At 44.0% G+C, this 20,668-nt stretch overlaps 1 protein-coding gene across 1 annotated transcript in view; it reads right to left on the reverse strand.

Annotated features, from left to right (window-relative positions):
* CAPN7 (calpain 7) overlaps positions 1–20,668 on the reverse strand; it is an 82,946-nt gene that overhangs the window by 43,423 nt on the left and 18,855 nt on the right. The window contains exons 4-7 of the mRNA XM_077269009.1: positions 17,394–17,461; positions 13,412–13,621; positions 13,184–13,270; positions 1,052–1,178 (exon numbers count right to left, since the gene is read on the reverse strand). Of these exons, the coding sequence (XP_077125124.1) occupies positions 1,052–1,178; positions 13,184–13,270; positions 13,412–13,621; positions 17,394–17,461 (492 nt within the window). The remainder of the gene's footprint in view (positions 1–1,051; positions 1,179–13,183; positions 13,271–13,411; positions 13,622–17,393; positions 17,462–20,668) is intronic.

Genomic DNA, 20,668 nt, shown 5'->3' on the forward strand with positions numbered 1-20,668 from the left:
CTGACTCCATAACAATAAGGGCTTTTTTTGTGGGATTTGTGCTAGTTTTGAATGACACCATTCATTTTAGCATATCATATACTGAAAAATAGATAAAAAATTCCAAAAGAGGTGACATGGTGAAAACAACTGCCCTTGTGTTTTGGGGTTCGATCTTACAGAATTCATTGTGTGATGAAAATGACCTGGCAATATGATTTTTGGGGTCAGTAAAATTACAGCGATACTAAACTTGTAACTTCTTTGGTTAAAATGTTATTATTTATTTTAGAGGCTTGAATAATTTCTGAAGTTCAACGGACTTTAACTTTCAATTTATGGCTAGGCCTTTGTGTACGTGGAGGGTGTTTTTCTATGTTAGGGTGTCATATTTTCCTTTACGATTTACAGTGAATGTAGGCAAGGGCTTAGACTAAAAGGACCCTGAAGAGGTGCTGTAGGAAAATTTGTCACAATTTGTATTTTTCTACTGAAAATAAAAAAACAGGCCAATGCTCGGAGCGGTATAAAGAGAATCTGTCACCAGGTTTTTGCTATCCTATCCGACATCAGCATGATGTAGAGAAAGAGACCCTGATTCCAGCGATTTGTCACTTGCTGAGCTGCTAGCTGCAGTTTCAATAAAATCCTTGTTTTCTCTACTGTAGATCTAGCAGTTCTCTAATACTGAGATCTGTATAACCCTGCCCACAAAACAGATTGGTACCTTTCTACCTATGCACATTGTATTTAGAAAGCTGCCAATCAGTGGTGTAGGCAGGGTTATAGAGAGCTCATGAATATGGAGGACTTCATGGTTTTGCTAGTCCTCTAGTGAAAATCTGTTTTATCAGAGGGAGATTATCAAAACTACAGCAAGCAGCACAATAAGTTACACATTATTGATAGCAGAGTCTCTGCCCCTACATTATGCTGTTCTCAGATTAGGTGTCAAAAACCTGGTGACTAATTCCCTTTAAATGAGGTGTTTTTGTTGAACATTTGTCGAATGCTGATATCCCCTTTTTATTTTTGGGGTATACATTGCACATGTGACACAGTGCTGCCTTACCTGCTTAATGCTGAAACTTGACACAGTGTAGATCATGATGGGGTTGTTGGTGATTTCATCCGGCCTCACCCACCTGGAAAACATGACTTTTTGCTTCGGGGACAGCGCCAACTTTCCAAACTTGTCTCTAAGGGTTAAAACATTTGAAAAGTAAAAAAAAAATATATATGTAAACTGCGTCATGTTTCCATAAAAGGTTTGCAATATTAATTGTTAATGTATGAAATATTCAGTGAACATTTTATGTGCATAAATTATTTTACGACTATCTCAGACCGATCAGAGTACACCATGTAAGAGTACACCATGTCAGGTATGTACACCATGTAAGAGTACACCATGTCAGGTATAGACACCATGTAAGAGTACACCATGTCAGGTATAGACACCTTGTAAGAGTACACCATGTCAGGTATAGACACCATGTAAGAGTACACCATGTCAGGTATAAACACCATGTAAGAGTACACCATGTCAGGTATAAACACCATGTAAGAGTACACCATGTCAGGTATAGACACCATGTAAGAGTACACCATGTCAGAAATAAACACCATGCAATACGCCATGTCAGGTATAGACACCATGTAAGAGTACACCATGTAAGAGTACACCATGTAAGAGTACACCCTGTAAGAGTACACCCTGTAAGAGTACACCCTGTAAGAGTACACCCTGTAAGAGTACACCATGTAAGAGTACACCATGTAAGAGTACACCATGTAAGAGTACACCATGTGTTGTGAATCCGCTTTTGGGCTCCCCTGGTGGTTGCTGGTGGTACTGGTGACTTGTGTGTCTTTGCTGTCTCAGTTCACCTGCTCCCATCAGTGTTTGGGAGTTTCCTATTTAGCCTTGCTCTCCAGTCATTTCCTTGCCGGTCATCATTGTAACCAGAGCCTTCGGTCGCGTGTTCCTGCTACTAGTCTGCTGATCAGCTAAGTGGACTTTGTCCTTTTGTTTTGTATCTTTTGTCCAGTTTGCAGTTTTGTTATTCTCTGTAGCTGGAAGCTCTTGTGGGCTGAAATTGCCACTCCTGTGTCATGAGTTGACACAGGAGTCTTAAAGTAATTTCAGGATGGTTTTTTGATAGGGTTTTCAGTTGACCGTGAAGTCCTCTTTTGTATCCTTCTGCTATCTAGTAAGTGGACCTCTCTTTGCTAAATCTACCTTCATACTGTGTATGTCTTTTCCTCTAAACTCACCGTCATTACATGTGGGGGGCTGCTATCGTCTTTTGGGGTATTTCCCTAGAGGTAAGCCAGGTCTGTTCCTTCCTCTACCAGGGGTAGTTAGTCCTCCGGCTGGCGCGTGGCATCTAGGGTTAATCAGGTATGCTCCCTGGCTACTATTAGTTGTGTGGTAGATTTAGCTCACGGTCAGCTCGAGATTCCATCACCCAGAGCTCGTCCGTTATCTTTGTGTTTTGATGTTTCCCTGCCATTGGGAATCATGACAGTATGACCGGCCCGTGTTAAAGTTACTGGCAGAAGAAAGGAGAGAAAAAGAAGTCTGTAGAGTTTTTTTTTTTTTTTCCCCTATGTTTGCTCCATAGTTGGATCAGTTGTATTTCAGCTCTAATTACAGCCTTTGCCTTTCTCTCCTTCTAATCCTTGAATGGCTCTGATCTCACCTGTTTAAAGATGGATCCTCAGAGCTTGGCTGCAGGTTTAAATAATCTTGCTACTAAGGTTCAAAATTTACAAGAATTTGTTATACATACTCCGATGTCTGAACCTAAGATTCCTACACCAGAGGTGTTTTCCGGAGATAGATCTCGGTTTCTGAATTTCAAATATAATTGTAAATTATTCCTTTCTCTCAGACCTCACTCCTCTGGAGATCCTGTCCAGCAGGTTAAGATTGTGATTTCTTTGCTGCAAGGTGACCCTCAAAACTGGGCATTTTCATTGACACCAGGGGATCCTGCGTTGCTCAATGTGGATGCCTTTTTTCTGGCTTTAGGCTTGCTTTATGAGGAACCTAATTTGGAGATTCAAGCTGAAAAAGCTTTGATAGCCCTATCTCAAGGGCAAGATGAAGCTGAGATATACTGCCAAAAATTTCGTAAATGGTCTGTGCTTACTCAGTGGAATGAGTGCGCCCTAGCGGCAAATTTCAGAGAGGGCCTCTCTGATGCCGTTAAGGATGTTATGGTCGGGTTCCCTGCGCCTACAGGTCTGAATGAGTCCATGACAATGGCTATTCAGATTGATCGGCGTTTGCGGGAGCGCAAGCCTGTGCACCATTTGGCGGTATCTTCTGAAAAGTCGCCAGAGAATATGCAATGTGACAGAACTCTGTCCAGAAGCGAGCGGCAGAATTACAGGCGTAAAAATGGGTTATGTTTCTATTGTGGTGATTCTGCTCATGTTATATCAGCATGCTCTAAACGCACAAAGAAGGCTGACAAGTCTATTTGCACTTTACAGTCTAAATTTATTCTGTCTGTAACCTTGATTTGTTCATTATCAGTTATTACTGTGGATGCCTATGTGGACTCTGGCGCCGCCCTGAGTCTTATGGATTGGTCCTTTGCCAGGCGCTGTGGGTTTGATTTAGAGCCACTGGAAGTCCCTATACCTCTGAAGGGTATTGATTCTACCCCTTTGGCTAGTAATAAACCACAATTTTGGACGCACATCTCTATGGACTTTATTTCTGATCTCCCTGTTTCTCAGAAGATGTCTGTCATCTGGGTGGTGTGTGACCGTTTTTCTAAAATGGTCCATTTGGTGCCATTGCCTAAGTTGCCTTTCTCATCTGAATTGGTCCCTCTGTTTTTTCAAAATGTGGTTCGCCTGCATGGGATTCCGGAAAACATCGTTTCTGACAGGGGAACCCAGTTCGTGTCTAGATTTTGGCGGACATTCTGTTCCAGGTTGGGAATTGATTTGTCTTTTTCGTCTGCATTCCATCCTCAGACTAATGGCCAGACGGAGCGAGCTAATCAAACTTTGGAGACTTATTTGAGGTGTTTTGTGTCTGCGGATCAGGATGACTGGGTTGCCTTTTTGCCGTTGGCAGAGTTTGCTCTTAATAATCGGGCTAGTTCTGCCACTTTGGTTTCCCCTTTCTTTTGCAATTCAGGGTTTCACCCTCGTTTTTCATCTGGTCAGGTGGAATCTTCGGATTGTCCGGGAGTTGATGCTGTGGTGGATCGGTTGCATCGGATTTGGGGACAAGTGGTGGACAATTTGAAGTTGTCCCAGGAGAGGACTCAGCAGTTTGCTAACCGCCGGCGTCGTGTTGGTCCTCGCCTTCGTGTTGGGGACTTGGTGTGGTTGTCTTCCCGTTTTGTCCCTATGAGGGTTTCTTCTCCTAAGTTTAAGCCCCGGTTCATCGGTCCTTATAGGATTTTGGAGATTCTTAACCCTGTGTCCTTTCGTTTGGACCTCCCGGCATCTTTCGCTATCCATAATGTATTCCATCGGTCGTTGTTGCGGAGGTATGAGGTACCGGTGGTTCCTTCTACTGAACCTCCTGCTCCTGTGCTGGTAGGGGGTGAATTGGAGTACGTTGTGGAGAAGATCCTGGACTCCCGTATTTCCAGACGGAGACTTCAGTATCTGGTTAAATGGAAGGGCTATGGTCAAGAAGATAATTCTTGGGTAACTGCCTCTGATGTTCATGCCTCGGATTTGGTTCGTGCCTTTCATAGGGCTCATCCAGATCGTCCTGGTGGTTCTCGTGAGGGTTCGGTGCCCCCTCCTTAAGGGGGGGGGGTACTGTTGTGAATCCGCTTTTGGGCTCCCCTGGTGGTTGCTGGTGGTACTGGTGACTTGTGTGTCTTTGCTGTCTCAGTTCACCTGCTCCCATCAGTGTTTGGGAGTTTCCTATTTAGCCTTGCTCTCCAGTCATTTCCTTGCCGGTCATCATTGTAACCAGAGCCTTCGGTTGCATGTTCCTGCTACTAGTCTGCTGATCAGCTAAGTGGACTTTGTCCTTTTGTTTTGTATCTTTTGTCCAGTTTGCAGTTTTGTTATTCTCTGTAGCTGGAAGCTCTTGTGGGCTGAAATTGCCACTCCTGTGTCATGAGTTGACACAGGAGTCTTAAAGTAATTTCAGGATGGTTTTTTGATAGGGTTTTCAGTTGACCGTGAAGTCCTCTTTTGTATCCTTCTGCTATCTAGTAAGTGGACCTCTCTTTGCTAAATCTACCTTCATACTGTGTATGTCTTTTCCTCTAAACTCACCGTCATTACATGTGGGGGGCTGCTATCGTCTTTTGGGGTATTTCCCTAGAGGTAAGCCAGGTCTGTTCCTTCCTCTACCAGGGGTAGTTAGTCCTCCGGCTGGCGCGTGGCATCTAGGGTTAATCAGGTATGCTCCCTGGCTACTATTAGTTGTGTGGTAGATTTAGCTCACGGTCAGCTCGAGATTCCATCACCCAGAGCTCGTCCGTTATCTTTGTGTTTTGATGTTTCCCTGCCATTGGGAATCATGACAACCATGTAAGAGTACACCATGTAAGAGTACACCATGTAAGAGTACACCATGTAAGAGTACACTGTTGTGAACTCTATTTCTGGGCTCCCTCTTGTGGTCACAAGTGCTACTGTGTGAGTGCTGTCTTTCTGCAGGTTTGTGACTGGCATCAGCTGTCTCGTTATCTGTGGTCTGGTTTTCTATTTAAGCTCACTTGGACTCTCAGCTCATGCCTGCTGTCGTTGTATTCAGTGCTATTCTGGTTGCTCCTGTCTACATCCGTTATCAGTCTCTCCAAGAGAAGCTAAGTTTTGTTTGCTTATTTTTGCTCATCTGTGTTCAAGATGTGTCCTAGTATATGATGTGTTTAGTCCAGCTTGCTAATATGTGATTTCCCTGCTTGCTGGTGCTCTGGGGTGCTGAGTTGCTCCCCCCACATTGTTAGTTGGTGTGGGGGTTCTCGCATTCTCTGCGTGGATATTTTTGCATAGGGTTTTTTACTGACCGCACAGATCCCTTGCTATTTTCTGCTATCTAGCGTTAGCGGGCCTCATTTGCTTAATCTGTTTCATCTCTGCGTTTGTCTTTTCCTCTTAACTCACCGTTATTATTTGTGGGGGCTTCTATATCTTTGGGGTTATTTCTCTGAGGCAAGTGAGGTCTGTACTTTCTCTTTAGGGGTAGTCAGTTTCTCAGGCCGTGAAGAGACGTCTAGGATTTCAGGATACGTTCCACGGCTACCTTTAGTGTGTTTGGTTAGGATCAGGTTTTGCGGTCAGTCCAGTTACCACATCCCCAGAGCTCGTCCTATTATCTCTGACTTAGCTGGTTAGATTTGTGATCCTAAGCCACTGGGATCATAACAGTACAGCAGGCCTGAAAAGTGTTTAATGCATCGCAGAAGTGGGATAAGAGAAGTCCTGAGTACAATTTTTTTTTTTTTTTTCCCTTTGCTGCAGTCTGTCCAGCTTCTCTCATCCCCTTAATCTCTGGGTGGCTTTGAGTTCAGCTGCAGACATGGATATTCAGAGTCTGACTTCTAGTGTGGATCATCTTGCTGCAAGGGTGCAAAGCATTCAGGATTTTGTTGTTCACAGTCCTATGTCTGAGCCAAAAGTACCTATTCCTGAGTTGTTTTCTGGAGATAGATCTAGGTTTCTGAATTTTAAGAATAATTGTAAATTATTTCTTTCTTTGAGACCTCGTTCCTCTGGTGATTCCGATCAGCAAGTTAGAATTGTTATCTCCCTGTTACGTGGCGCCGGGAGATCCTGCATTGCTGAATGTGGATGCGTTTTTTCTGGCGCTTGGAGTGCTTTATGAGGAACCTAATCTTGAGAACCAGGCAGAAAAGGCCTTGCTAGCTCTCTCTCAGGGCCAGGATGAAGCTGAGGTATATTGTCAAAAATTTCGGAAATGGTCGGTGCTTACTCAATGGAATGAGTGTGCCCTGGCTGCAAATTTCAGAGAAGGTCTGTCTGAAGCCATTAAGAATGTTATGGTGGGGTTCCCCACGCCTGCAAGTCTGCATGACTCAATGGCTTTGGCCATTCAGATTGATCGGCGTTTGCGGGAGCGCAAATCTGCGCACCATCTGGCGGTGTTTTCTGAACAGAGACCTGAGTCTATGCAATGTGACCGAATTCTGACCAGAATTGAGCGGAAAAATCATAGACGTCAAAATGGGTTGTGCTTTTACTGTGGTGATTCAACTCATGTTATCTCAGCATGCTCTAAGCGCATAAAAAAAAAAATCGCTAAATCTGTCACCGTTGGTACTATACAGCCTAAATTCATTTTGTCTGTTACTTTAATTTGTTCTTTGTCATCCTACTCGGTTATGGCGAGTGGATTCAGGTGCTGCCCTGAACCTGATGGATTTGTCGTTTGCCAGGCGCTGTGGTTTTGTCCTGGAGCCTTTGGAATTCCCTATTCCACTGAGGGGTATTGATGCTACACCATTGGCTGAGAATAAGCCTCAGTATTGGACTCAAGTGACCATGTGCATGACTCCTGTACATCAGGAGGTGATTCGCTTTCTTGTGCTGCATAATCTGCATGATGTGGTCGTTTTGGGTCTGCCATGGCTGCAGGCCCATAATCCAGTTCTGGATTGGAAAGCTATGTCTGTTTCAAGTTGGGGTTGCCAGGGGATTCATGGCGATGCTCCTTTGGTGTCAATTGCTTCTTCCACTCCTTCTGAGGTCCCTGAGTTTTTGTCGGAGTACCAGGATGTATTTGATGAGCCCAGATCCGGTGCCCTGCCTCCTCACAGGGATTGTGATTGTGCTATAAATTTGATTCCTGGTAGTAAGTTCCCTAAGGGACGACTTTTTAATTTGTCTGTACCAGAACATGCCGCAATGCGGAGTTATATAAAGGAGTCTTTAGAGAAGGGACATATTCGCCCGTCCTCCTCCCCTCTTGGTGCAGGATTCTTTTTTGTGGCCAAGAAGGATGGTTCTCTGAGACCTTGTATAGATTATCGTCTTCTAAATAAAATCACGGTCAAATTTCAGTATCCTTTGCCATTATTATCTGATCTGTTTGCTCGGATTAAGGGGTCCAGTTGGTTCACCAAGATAGATCTTCGTGGTGCGTATAACCTTGTGCGTATTAAGCAGGGGGATGAATGGAAAACAGCATTTAATACGCCCGAAGGCCATTTTGAGTACTTGGTGATGCCTTTTGGACTCTCTAATGCTCCTTCTGTGTTCCAGTCCTTCATGCATGACATCTTCCGAGAATATCTGGATAAATTTATGATTGTGTATCTGGATGACATTTTGGTCTTTTCTGAGGACTGGGAGTCCCATGTGAAGCAGGTCAGGATGGTATTTCAGGTCCTGCGTGCTAATGCCTTATTTGTGAAGGGCTCAAAATGTCTCTTCGGAGTACAGAAGGTTTCCTTTTTGGGTTTTATTTTTTCTCCTTCTACTATTGAGATGGACCCAGTCAAGGTCCAGGCTATTCATGACTGGACTCAGCCTACATCTGTTAAGAGTCTTCAGAAGTTCTTGGGTTTTGCTAATTTTTACCGTCGCTTCATTGCTAATTTTTCTGGCGTGGTTAAACCCTTGACGGATTTGACCAAGAAGGGTTCTGATGTGACTAATTGGTCTCCTGCGGCAGTGGAAGCCTTTCGGAAGCTGAAGCGCCAGTTTTCTTCAGCTCCAGTCTTATGTCAGCCTGATATCTCTCTTCCTTTCCAGGTCGAGGTGGATGCTTCTGAGATTGGAGCAGGGGCTGTTTTGTCGCAGAGAAGCTCTGATGGCTCTGTGATGAAGCCTTGTGCCTTCTTTTCAAGAAAGTTTTCGCCTGCCAAGCGGAATTATGATGTTGGTAATCGGGAGTTGTTGGCTATGAAGTGGGCATTTGAGGAGTGGCGACATTGGCTCGAGGGAGCTAGGCATCGTGTGGTGGTCTTGACTGATCACAAAAATCTGATTTATCTCGAGTCTGCCAAGCGCCTGAATCCTAGACAGGCTCGTTGGTCGTTGTTTTTCTCCCGTTTCAATTTCGTGGTCTCGTACCTGCCTGGTTCGAAGAACGTGAAGGCTGATGCCCTTTCTAGGAGTTTTGTGCCCGACTCTCCGGGAGTTTCAGAGCCGGCTGGTATTCTCAAAGAGGGAGTGATTTTGTCTGCCATTTCCCCAGATTTGCGACGAGTGCTGCAGAAATTTCAGGCTGATAGACCTGACCGTTGCCCACCAGAGAGACTGTTTGTCCCAGATAGATGGACCAGCAGAGTTATTTCTGAGGTTCATTCTTCGGTGTTGGCAGGTCATCCTGGGATTTTTGGTACCAGAGATTTGGTGGCTAGGTCCTTCTGGTGGCCTTCCTTGTCGCGGGATGTGCGTTCCTTTGTGCAGTCCTGTGGGATTTGTGCTCGGGCTAAGCCTTGCTGTTCTCGTGCCAGCGGTTTGCTTTTGCCTTTGCCTGTCCCGAAGAGGCCTTGGACGCACATTTCCATGGATTTTATTTCAGATCTTCCAGTATCCCAGAGAATGTCTGTCATCTGGGTGGTGTGTGATCGTTTTTCCCAAATGGTCCATTTGGTGCCCTTGCCTAAGTTGCCTTCCTCCTCCGATTTGGTTCCTTTATTTTTTCAGAATGTGGTTCGCTTGCACGGCATCCCTGAAAATATTGTGTCTGACAGAGGATCCCAGTTTGTGTCCAGATTTTGGCGGATTTTTTGTGCTAAGATGGGCATTGATTTGTCTTTTTCGTCGGCCTTCCATCCTCAGACGAATGGCCAAACCGAGCGAACTAATCAGACGTTGGAAACTTATTTAAGATGTTTTGTTTCTGCTGATCAGGATGATTGGGTGACTTTTTTGCCATTGGCCGAGTTTGCCCTTAATAATCGGGCTAGTTCTGCTACTTTGGTTTCGCCTTTTTTCTGCAATTCTGGTTTTCATCCTCGTTTTTCCTCGGGTCAGGTTGAGCCTTCTGACTGTCCGGGGGTGGATTCTGTGGTGGATAGGTTGCAGCAGATTTGGAACCATGTGGTGGACAATTTGAAGTTGTCACAGGAGAAGGCTCAGCGCTTTGCCAACCGCCGTCGCGGTGTTGGTCCCCGACTTCGTGTTGGGGATTTGGTATGGCTGTCTTCTCGGTATGTTCCTATGAAGGCTTCCTCTCCTAAATTCAAGCCTCGCTTCATCGGTCCTTATAAGATTTTGGAAATCCTTAACCCGGTGTCTTTTCGTTTGGACCTCCCAGCATCGTTTGCCATTCATAATGTGTTCCATAGGTCTTTGTTGCGGAGGTATGTGGTGCCTGTGGTTCCTTCTGTTGAGCCTCCTGCTCCGGTGCTGGTTGAGGGCGAATTGGAGTACGTGGTGGAGAAGATCTTGGATTCTCGTGTTTCCAGACGGAGGCTTCAGTATTTAGTTAAGTGGAAGGGCTATGGTCAGGAGGATAATTCCTGGGTTGTCGCCTCTGATGTTCATGCGGCCGATTTGGTCCGTGCCTTCCATGCGGCTCATCCTGATCGCCCTGGGGGTCTTGATGAGGGTTCGGTGACCCCTCCTCAAGGGGGGGGTACTGTTGTGAACTCTATTTCTGGGCTCCCTCTTGTGGTCACAAGTGGTACTGTGTGAGTGCTGTCTTTCTGCAGGTTTGTGACTGGCATCAGCTGTCTCGTTATCTGTGGTCTGGTTTTCTATTTAAGCTCACTTGGACTCTCAGCTCATGCCTGCTGTCGTTGTATTCAGTGCTATTCTGGTTGCTCCTGTCTACATCCGTTATCAGTCTCTCCAAGAGAAGCTAAGTTTTGTTTGCTTATTTTTGCTCATCTGTGTTCAAGATGTGTCCTAGTATATGATTTGTTTAGTCCAGCTTGCTAATATGTGATTTCCCTGCTTGCTGGTGCTCTGGGGTGCTGAGTTGCTCCCCCCACATCGTTAGTTGGTGTGGGGGTTCTCGCATTCTCTGCGTGGATATTTTTGCATAGGGTTTTTTACTGACCGCACAGATCCCTTGCTATTTTCTGCTATCTAGCGTTAGAGGGCCTCATTTGCTTAATCTGTTTCATCTCTGCGTTTGTCTTTTCCTGTTAACTCACCGTTATTATTTGTGGGGGCTTCTATATCTTTGGGGTTATTTCTCTGAGGCAAGTGAGGTCTGTACTTTCTCTTTAGGGGTAGTCAGTTTCTCAGGCCGTGAAGAGACGTCTAGGATTTCAGGATACGTTCCACGGCTACCTTTAGTGTGTTTGGTTAGGATCAGGTTTTGCGGTCAGTCCAGTTACCACATCCCCAGAGCTCGTCCTATTATCTCTGACTTAGCTGGTTAGATTTGTGATCCTAAGCCACTGGGATCATAACAGTACACCATGTAAGAGTACACCATGTAAGTGTACACCATGTAAGAGTACATCATGTCAGGCATAGACACCATGTAAGAGTACACCACGTCAGGTATAAACACCATGTAAGAGTACATCATGTCAGGCATAGACACCATGTAAGAGTACACCATGTCAGGTATAGACACCATGTAAGAGTACACCATGTCAGGTATAGACACCATGTAAGAGTACACCACGTCAGGTATAAACACCATGTAAGAGTACACCATGTCAGGTATAGACACCATGTAAGAGTACACCACGTCAGGTATAAGCACCATGTAAGAGTACATCATGTCAGGTATAGACACCATGTAAGAGTACACCATGTCAGGTATAGACACCATGTAAGAGTACACCATGTCAGGCATAGACACCATGTAAGAGTACACCATGAACCTCATCTATCAGCCAGTGTAAAAAGTAACTACATAAAGCATCTCTCACACTAGAGCAGTCTTTCTCAATTCCAGAACGCACGTCCTTCCCCAACAGGTTGTGGCTTTCAGGATATCCTTTTTATTGGCAAAGCATCAGGAATTGCCACAGGTTCTCTCTATGGGATATTGGCAAATCATGACCTATTGGGGGTTTTGAGGACTGGCGTTGAGAAATCCTACTCTAGAACAACCGTGTGGATGTATTACATGACCAGCCCATAGATTTAAATGAGAACTGTGTAATGTACATACATACTGGATTGTTAATAAAACACTATTTTATGTAGCTCATCATAACTCATTTCATACATTTATGGAATATGTACAGGAGACCCCATGAATATATAGTAGATGTGATCCCACCAATAGAACATACATCTATGTTGAGAACGGATCCTAAGAGTTAATTCGAATTACCATTAATATGGTAACTCCAACCTCCTCTCTGACAGCAATGAGCAATGGGGGCCAGTTTCGAGATCAGTGGGCGCCTCATCTATGATATATTTAGGACATGTCCAGAGATATCTTCCAGCAGCAGCCATATAAGCTGTGTAACAAGTGGCCCAGGCATCCACCTTCACTGGATATTCATTACTATCCAAAGACAAGCCACTGGATTTGGTGCAGTGAGATTTCTTTGGATATCTATATTACTTTTTAAAAATTAAATCTAGATATACATTATTCTTTTGATTTTAGATTTATTATTTTTCTGTAAATGATTATTGGCAGGCCCCGCCTACCTGAGCTTTACATTTAGAGATTTGCTCCCAACCTTTGAAGAACAGAAAGAGGGATGAATTATGCAGTGCACATAGCGCGGCAAATTTTGGCCACTCCCCTGGTCACACCCCAATCCATGTCCATTTACCATTTCTTTCTCCCCAGGCAGGAGGTGGTCAGAGGGGCGCTGGCAGTGAGGGACAATCAGCAGGCGCCCGAGACTGCAGGGCGTAGACCCAAATCCAGGACTGTCCGCCGTATATGGGATAGTTGGGACTAGAGATGAGCGACAAAGTCACGGGTCTCCGGTCCAGCATCCAGGTCAGTGGTACCTAGCGGCTGGACAGGAGGCCGCAAATCTCTTAACTTCCAGAGTGGCTTTTGATTAGCCAGGGCTGGCGTGACGTCATCTGTGCATCCTGCTCATCTCTAGTTGGGACCTATTGATTTACTGTTTGTTCCTTCATTCACAGTCGGAGCCGCCAGAACTTTGTCATCTTTACGTAGCTTCATTAGATGATATTAGGCCTCTGGGGTCTGTAAGGCCTGCCCATTAGAGCTTTGGCACATTTTTTTATCCCCTTTAATTACTTCATTAACAATTTACCATCTTTTCTAAGACAGATAGAGAAATACATTGAGGTTATTTTTCATCTATATATAACTACTATACAACATACGTACGAAAATGGCATGGGGAAGGCAAATCGCTCCCGCAGGTCAACACTCATGAAAGGCACATATTCAATTCCATTAATTTTTGATGTCTTCCTGTGAAAAAAAGCAGAGTACCATCAGCATGGAATGTAATGGAAGATACTTAGAATGAACTTGTGACCAATGGGTAGTGAAGCAGAGAATGCAGAGGCTACAAGAATAGGAATCGGTAAGCACAAGCGAGGTCAACCATACCTGAGCACTTCGATCTCCTCCGATGTGTACCTCTGACGGGGTGGCTCGCTGTTCTGGACCGACTGCCTGCCAGCTGGTGGTTTATCATTTAAGCTGAAGTCTGGACCCAAAGGGAGGAAGCTCCGTGTTGGTTGGTTTTGGCTTTGCTTAGGGGCAGACGGCTTATCTTTGGAAGATGATTTAGACCTGGAGTCTCTTAATGATTCTGCTCTATTGAAGAAAAGGAAACAAAGTTTCAAAACCCTCACAGTGACATACAAAGCCATCCACAACCTGTTTCCTCCATACATCTGTGACATGGTCTCCCGGTACTTACCTACACGCAACCTCCGATCCTCTCAAGACCTTCTTCTCTACTCCCCTCTCATCTCTTCTTCCCACAACCGCATCCAAGACATCTCCCGTGCTTCCCCCATACTCTGGAACTCTCTACCAACACATCAGACTCTCGCCTACCACGGAAACCTTCTAAAAGAACCTGAAGACCCACCTCTTCCGACAAGCCTACAGCCTGCAGTGATCCTCAACCTACTGAACTGCCGAACAACCAGCTCTACCCTCTCCTAGTGTATCCTCACCCATCTCCTGCAGACTGTGAGCCCTCGCGTGCAGGGTGGGTTCTCCCTCCTTATGTACCTCTGTGCCTTGTTTTTTGCTCATGTTTAGTTGTATTTGTCTATATTTGCCCCCTTTTCACTTGTAAAGTGCCATGAAATAAATGATGCTATAAAAATGTACAATAATAATAATAAAAGTTTTATTCTGGCACTGATATGCAAAGAGAGCAAATCAAAACTGAATGTAGCAACAGGCGGAAAACACCTTAACCACGAAAAACACGTAATCTGCCCGTAATGAGAAGTAATCCAAGGGACTAAAATTACCATTTGCAAATCTGTATAGAACTTGTTTTCATTGTCATGAGTGACTGCAGCTGTATAGAAAAATATTTAGAATTGAGAGTCCTCAGTGGTTGATACCTTTTAATGGCTAACTGAAAAGATGGTAACAAATTGCAAGCTTTCGAGACTACATACGTCTCTTCATCAGGCAAAGACTAAAACAAATTCTGAAGAATCACATATTTATGCACAACATAGTATAGAAAAAAAAAGAGGGGAAAAAAACCATGGATAAGCCAGGTGACATGAAGCAGAATTACCATGGGTGATAAACAGTTATGTCCATAAATATTGGGCCAATTCTTAGATAAGGATTGTTTTAATGTCCTGTGATTAGGGTCTCTGTTGTGATGACCCCACATGGTCTGATGGGCAAGTTCCTTAGTTGATGTAAAAAGACATAAATCCGTGTGACACATTCATTCCTGCAGTTAGAGTGTCAAAGGTATTCTAAATATTTTTCTATCTACTGGCTAACACGGTACCAAGATATATTTCTTTCCTGCAGCTGTATAGTGAGATTACAAGCACAGACGTACTGTATAGGACGCAACTAGATTGTTCATCTCACCCAGAATATACCAGCGAGGCAGTATTTTAACCCGTTCAGGCCCCTGCCATGTTCCATTTTTTGTGCTTTTGTTTTTTTTCTTCTTTGTCCTAGGGCCATAACCTTTTTATTTTTCTGTTACTATAGCTCTATAAGAGTTTGTTAGTTTTTGAATGGCACCATTCACTTTACTCTAGAATGCATTGGAAAGCAGGAATAAAACTGAGGGGGATGAAATGCTGAAAAAAATGACAATTCCATCCTTGTTTTTGGGGAGTTTTGTTGTTCATTTGGTAGTAAAAAAAATCACCTGTCACCGTGATTCTTCAGGTCAATATGATTATAATGATATCAAACTAATATCTTTTGTGACAAAGTCATTGGCAAAGTGCTGGAGGGAAATACGTTTCACTGAGGCTATTAGCTTCAGTGATTTGAATCCCATTTTAAGGGCTGGGTTTTTGTGGACAATCATAGAGCAGGTGGGAGGTTGTCCACCTTATCTCCACCCCAGGGTGTGGTCTGGGGTTTAAATAGTCGGCCTTCTTAGGTAATGTGTTTGGAGAGACTAACTCCAGGAAAGGGCTAGTGTTGGTGTTAGGCTGCCGTCACACTAGCAGTATTTGGTCAGTATTTTACATCAGTATTTGTAAGCCAAAACCAGGAGTGGAACAAATAGAGGAAAAGTATAATAGAAACATATGCACCACTTCTGCATTTATCACCCACTCCTGGTTTTGGCTTACAAATACTGATGTAAAATACTGACCAAATACTGCTAGTGTGACGGCAGCCTTACACTGAACCATGTGTTTTTGCTAACCCTGAGCGGGAGGGGATCCCCAGAGATGTATGGACTGTAAGATACCATTTTAGTTTGTTTTCCTGTTTTTGCCCAAAGAGCAGTGTTTATTTTTACTTCACTATAGTTTATGCCTCATGTATCTAGAAAACCAGCGAAGGAGTTAAAGAGACAGTGTTCGTGTACCGCTGAGTGAGCTGATCTACCGCACTTTCTATTATTTTACAAGTTCTGTTTTTTGTCATTACGTCGGTAACTTTTTTTTTTTTCCAGCTGATTGACCTGTAACAAGGCTTGTTATTTACATGCCAAGCTGCACTTTTTATTGATACTACATTGGAGCATATATGACGTCTTGTTCACTATGGATTATTATTTTATTTTTTTATGAAGGTATGGCACCTGAAAAGTGGCAATACTGGTGTATTGATTTTATTTTTATACTTTACAGTGTTTATTGTTTGGGTTAAATAGTTTTATATTTGGATAGATCGGACATTTACGAATCATACCTTTTAGTCTTTTTATTTCTACACTTTTAGAAAAGGGAGGCAATTTCAACTTTTTAATTACATTTCAATGTGTTTGTTAATTCCCATAGGAGACATGAACCGGAGAGCGTTCCTTCGCTTTTACTATATACTGCAATAATTTGGCATTGCAGAATAGAGTACACAGGACTGTTTTATATAAAGGCAACTCCATGGCTTGGCTTCACAGAAGGACCAAAGCGGCAGCTACGGGGGCCTTCAGTAGGCCCAAGGTTTCAATAACCCATCGACACCCTATAATTTCTTTTCTGATAGCAGTAACTAAATGGCTGTAATAGGCTCAAGCATATGTTGCAGCCATATAAATGCTGCCGCTAGAGATTGACAGTGGCATTTAAACAGTTAAACTGCAGTGATCAGTCACTGTGGTCGCTGCTGTTAGAGGGAGCTGCAGATTGTGTAACGCAGCCAGCGCCTGTCGTGCCATTAGCAGTCAAGCATCAAGTATGTGGCTTATAATAAAAATATTTGTCACAGGTCATTAAATGGAACCGGTCATGTAAAATAATGCTATGGGAGATATGGGTTAATCTACAGGTTAATAGCGCTCTGCTGGGAAATAATTTACTTTATTCCACCCGGCAAAGTTTGGCGTTCAGTAATAGGGGTGTGGTTGGCACAGTTTCTGCCCCCAGCACTGACTGACAGCAGCTCATCATTAGCGCCGGCTGTCAGTCAGTGCGTGGGTGTGGTTCCAGCCCGCCATTCTCTATACACAGAGCGGTGACAGAACCAGCACCGGCACCACCCCTATGATTGAATGTAGAATGCTGCCAGGGGAAAAAACAGTTTCTTATTTCCCGGTAGTGGGGCTCTCCGAGCGGCACTGCATGGTGTTAGAACATTATTAACCAGCAGACTAACCCCATATCTGCAGATTAACAGCATTATCCCTTTAAGGCGTTAAGGATGCCCTTCCTCTTGTATATAGCAGACTTCGTGATCTACGTCATAATACAGCATCAATAATTTATATAAGGGTTGCAAACAGCACAAATATTTCTACCCTCTTGAGATCTTTCTTTGGCAGCACATTGTAATTGTACAAGTATTCAGGAAGAGAATGGGAGCATTATTTCCTGGGAAAATGTGATGGGCTAGCACAGGAATGTGCCACAGACAAGGAGAGGCCGCTGACACATCAGGAAGTACTGTGCTGAAACAAAGCGGAAATCACCTGTCCAAAGCTTGTCGAGCCAGCTGCTTCAGTTTTGTTTGCAGGTTTTGATCTGTAGTTTCATTGGACTGAATAGGAAAAAAAGAATAAATTCTTAGAAAAAATAATGAATCATTTTTATTTACATATAAAAAAATTTAAATCATTTTTTTTTTATTGAGATTCAAATAGAACTGAATTTTCATGTTCAAAGTACAAGAAAATAGCTGCATCAATCAACCAAATAGAAGGATAAAAAGAACTCATCATATAACAAATGTATGTTACCTAAAGAACAAGGATATAAACTGCACTGCAGGACAGAGAGCCCACCCAACAACCCCTCTAATTTCCACCAGTCAGGAATAGTGGTTGTAAACACTGCCATTATACAAGTATTACACTGACATATTAAAGCCTTATTCAGACGTCCGTGTTTTCCACGTATGTAAAAAAAAAAATGAGACCTGAATCAGTTTTTTTTCTTTTCAATGAATAAATAAATTACAAAGCTTCTCCTACACTTTGCAATATTAATCATGGACAGCGCACAGACAGCACACGTGTCCTGCATGTGTTTTTCACGGATCCATAGACTCGTATCGCCACTTTCCATCTGTGCTGCCAGAAAAAAAACGGACATGTTTCCGTGAGTTTTGTGCAGACACACGGTCCATAAAAAAAAAAAAAACATGGATATATGAACAGCACAACAGACTAAAATGGGTGCATGTTGTATCCGAGAAAAACACTGATAGAACATGTACATGCAACATGGACGTCTGAATGAGGCCTTACATGAAGAATGCCAGGTACATAGAGAAATAGCTGGGGATAGGAATGCAAAGACCACCAGATATCACCGTCATTGGAATCATTCAGGAGGAGGAAGCCAAGGTCATCTATGGCATCCTCTACCCAATTATCAGAGGATAAAGCAGGGATCCTTACACCACGGTCCCCAGGTTCCTTTGTGTTGTGCTATTCGCTTTTGATGCACTCCCTTTTTCAATATAATTACATTACTCATTTTCTTTAGAAATTCAGTAAATGTAGGACGTGTCGGATCCAACCGGTGAGAGGCCACAAGTATGCCATGAAAAATACCAACCGCAGTAATGAATTCAACATAAGACCTGTCAACAAGCACATCTAGGATTATGGCCCCGATTAATTAAAACTGGCACTGCATACATCAGTCTTGATGAGGGGCACGCAGTACTAAGATACACTACATTTATTAAGAGGCACATTCCACTTGAATAGTATTTTCAAGTTGTCTCGAGCAGTTCAGAGCAATGCAAGCTCTTTACTTCTGGGTTTCTGGCAGGGCGGGCTCTCCTCCTTGAGGAACAGTATTGGTGAATAGTAGAACTGAAAGCTCGGCACAGTTTCTACTGTAAAGCTGTGTGCACACGTAGCATATTTTTCACGTTTTTTTCGTGTTTTTTCGCTATAAAAACGCTATAAAACCGCGAAAAAACCGCTTACATTAAGCATCCTATGTAATAGAATGCATTCCGCATTTTTTGTGCACATGCTGCATTTTTTTCCTGAGCGGAATCGCATTCCAGAAAAAAACGCAGCATGTTCATTAAAATTGCGGAATCGTGGCGATTCTGCACCCATAGGAGTGCATTGATCTGCTTACTTCCCGCACGGGGCTGTGCACACCATGCGGGAAGCAAGCAGATCAAGTGCGGTTGGTACCCAGGGTGGAGGAGAGGAGACTTTCCTCCACGGACTGGGCACCATATAATTGGTTAAAAATAAAGAATTAAAATAAAAAATAGTCCTATACTCACCCTCTGATGGCCCCCGAAGTGTTCCCGCCTCTCCGGTGCATGATCTCTCTTCCTTTCCTATAGATGATGTGGTTCAGTACCTGTGATGACGTCACTGTCTTGTGATTGGTCGCGTGACCGCTCATGTGACTCACGCGACCAATCACAAGACAGTGACGTCATCGCAGGCCCTTCACTGCACTCCAGCTATAGGAACGGACGCCGCTGAGGTCTGCAGGTGAGTATAACCATGTTTTTTATTTTTTTAATTATTTTTAAACATTCGATCTTTTACTATAGATGCTGCATAGGCTGCATCTATAGTAAAAAGTTGGTCACACTTGTCAAACACTATGTTTGACAAGCGTGACCAACCTGTCAGTCAGTTTTCCAAGCGATGCTACAGATCGCTTGGAAAACTCTAGCATTCTGCAAGCTAATTATGCTTGCAAAACGCTAGTTTTCTGTGGGTATATGCATGCTAATTCTGCATGCGATATACCCGCGGCAGGTGGCGCAGAATTGCCGCGGAAATTTCACACAGTGCCATTTTGATCACTACGACGGAACGATCCGTGACGTCGCAGCGATCGTATGATTATCGCTCCAGCGTCGTAGACTGCGGTCACACGTTGCAATCACGGCGCTGGAGCGATGCCGAAGTCCCCGGGTAACCAGGGTAAACATCGGGTTACTAAGCGCAGGGCCGCGCTTAGTGACCCGATGTTTACCCTGGTTACCAGCGTAAACGTAAAAAAAACAAACCGTACATACTCACATTCCGGTGTCTGTCCCCCGGCGTTCTGCTTCTCTCCACTGTGTAAGCAGCAGAGCCGGAAAGCACAGCGGTGACGTCAGACGTCACCGCTGTGCTCGCTTTCCGGCTGGCAGGCGCTCACAGTGCAGAGAAGCTGACACGCCGGAGGACAGACACCGGAATGTAAGTATGTACGTTTTTTTTTTTTTTACATTTACGATGGTAACCAGGGTAAACATCGGGTTACTAAGCGCGGCCCTGCGCTTAGTTACCCGATGTTTACCCTGGTTACAAGCGAACACATCGCTGGATCGCTGTCACACACAACGATCCAGCGATGTCAGCGGGAGATCCAGCGACGAAAGAAAGTTCCATATGATCTGCTACGACGTACGATTCTCAGCAGGATCCCTGATCGCTGCTGCGTGTCAGACACAGCGATATCGTATGGATATCGCTGGAACGTCACGGATCGTACGGTCGTAGCGATCAAAGTGTGACTGTGTGACGGTACCCTAACACATTCAGCTTTCAGTAGTTTATTCTGAGTCTACACTGTTATCCCTGCATTTACACATAAAGATAACAGGGCATTTGAACAGGCACACAAGTCCAGACAGCTGTGATTAGGAGACATCCTGTGGAAGCTGGCGGGCTGGTGATTTATAACTGTATCTCTTCAGAAAATGAGAGGAAGAGGAGAGTGGGCAAGGGGGGTGAACAGCTAACTGTTGTGTTAACCCCTCACCTGGAGA

This window comes from Ranitomeya variabilis, chromosome 6, assembly GCF_051348905.1.
Source record: "Ranitomeya variabilis isolate aRanVar5 chromosome 6, aRanVar5.hap1, whole genome shotgun sequence".
Lineage (NCBI taxonomy): Eukaryota > Metazoa > Chordata > Amphibia > Anura > Dendrobatidae > Ranitomeya > Ranitomeya variabilis.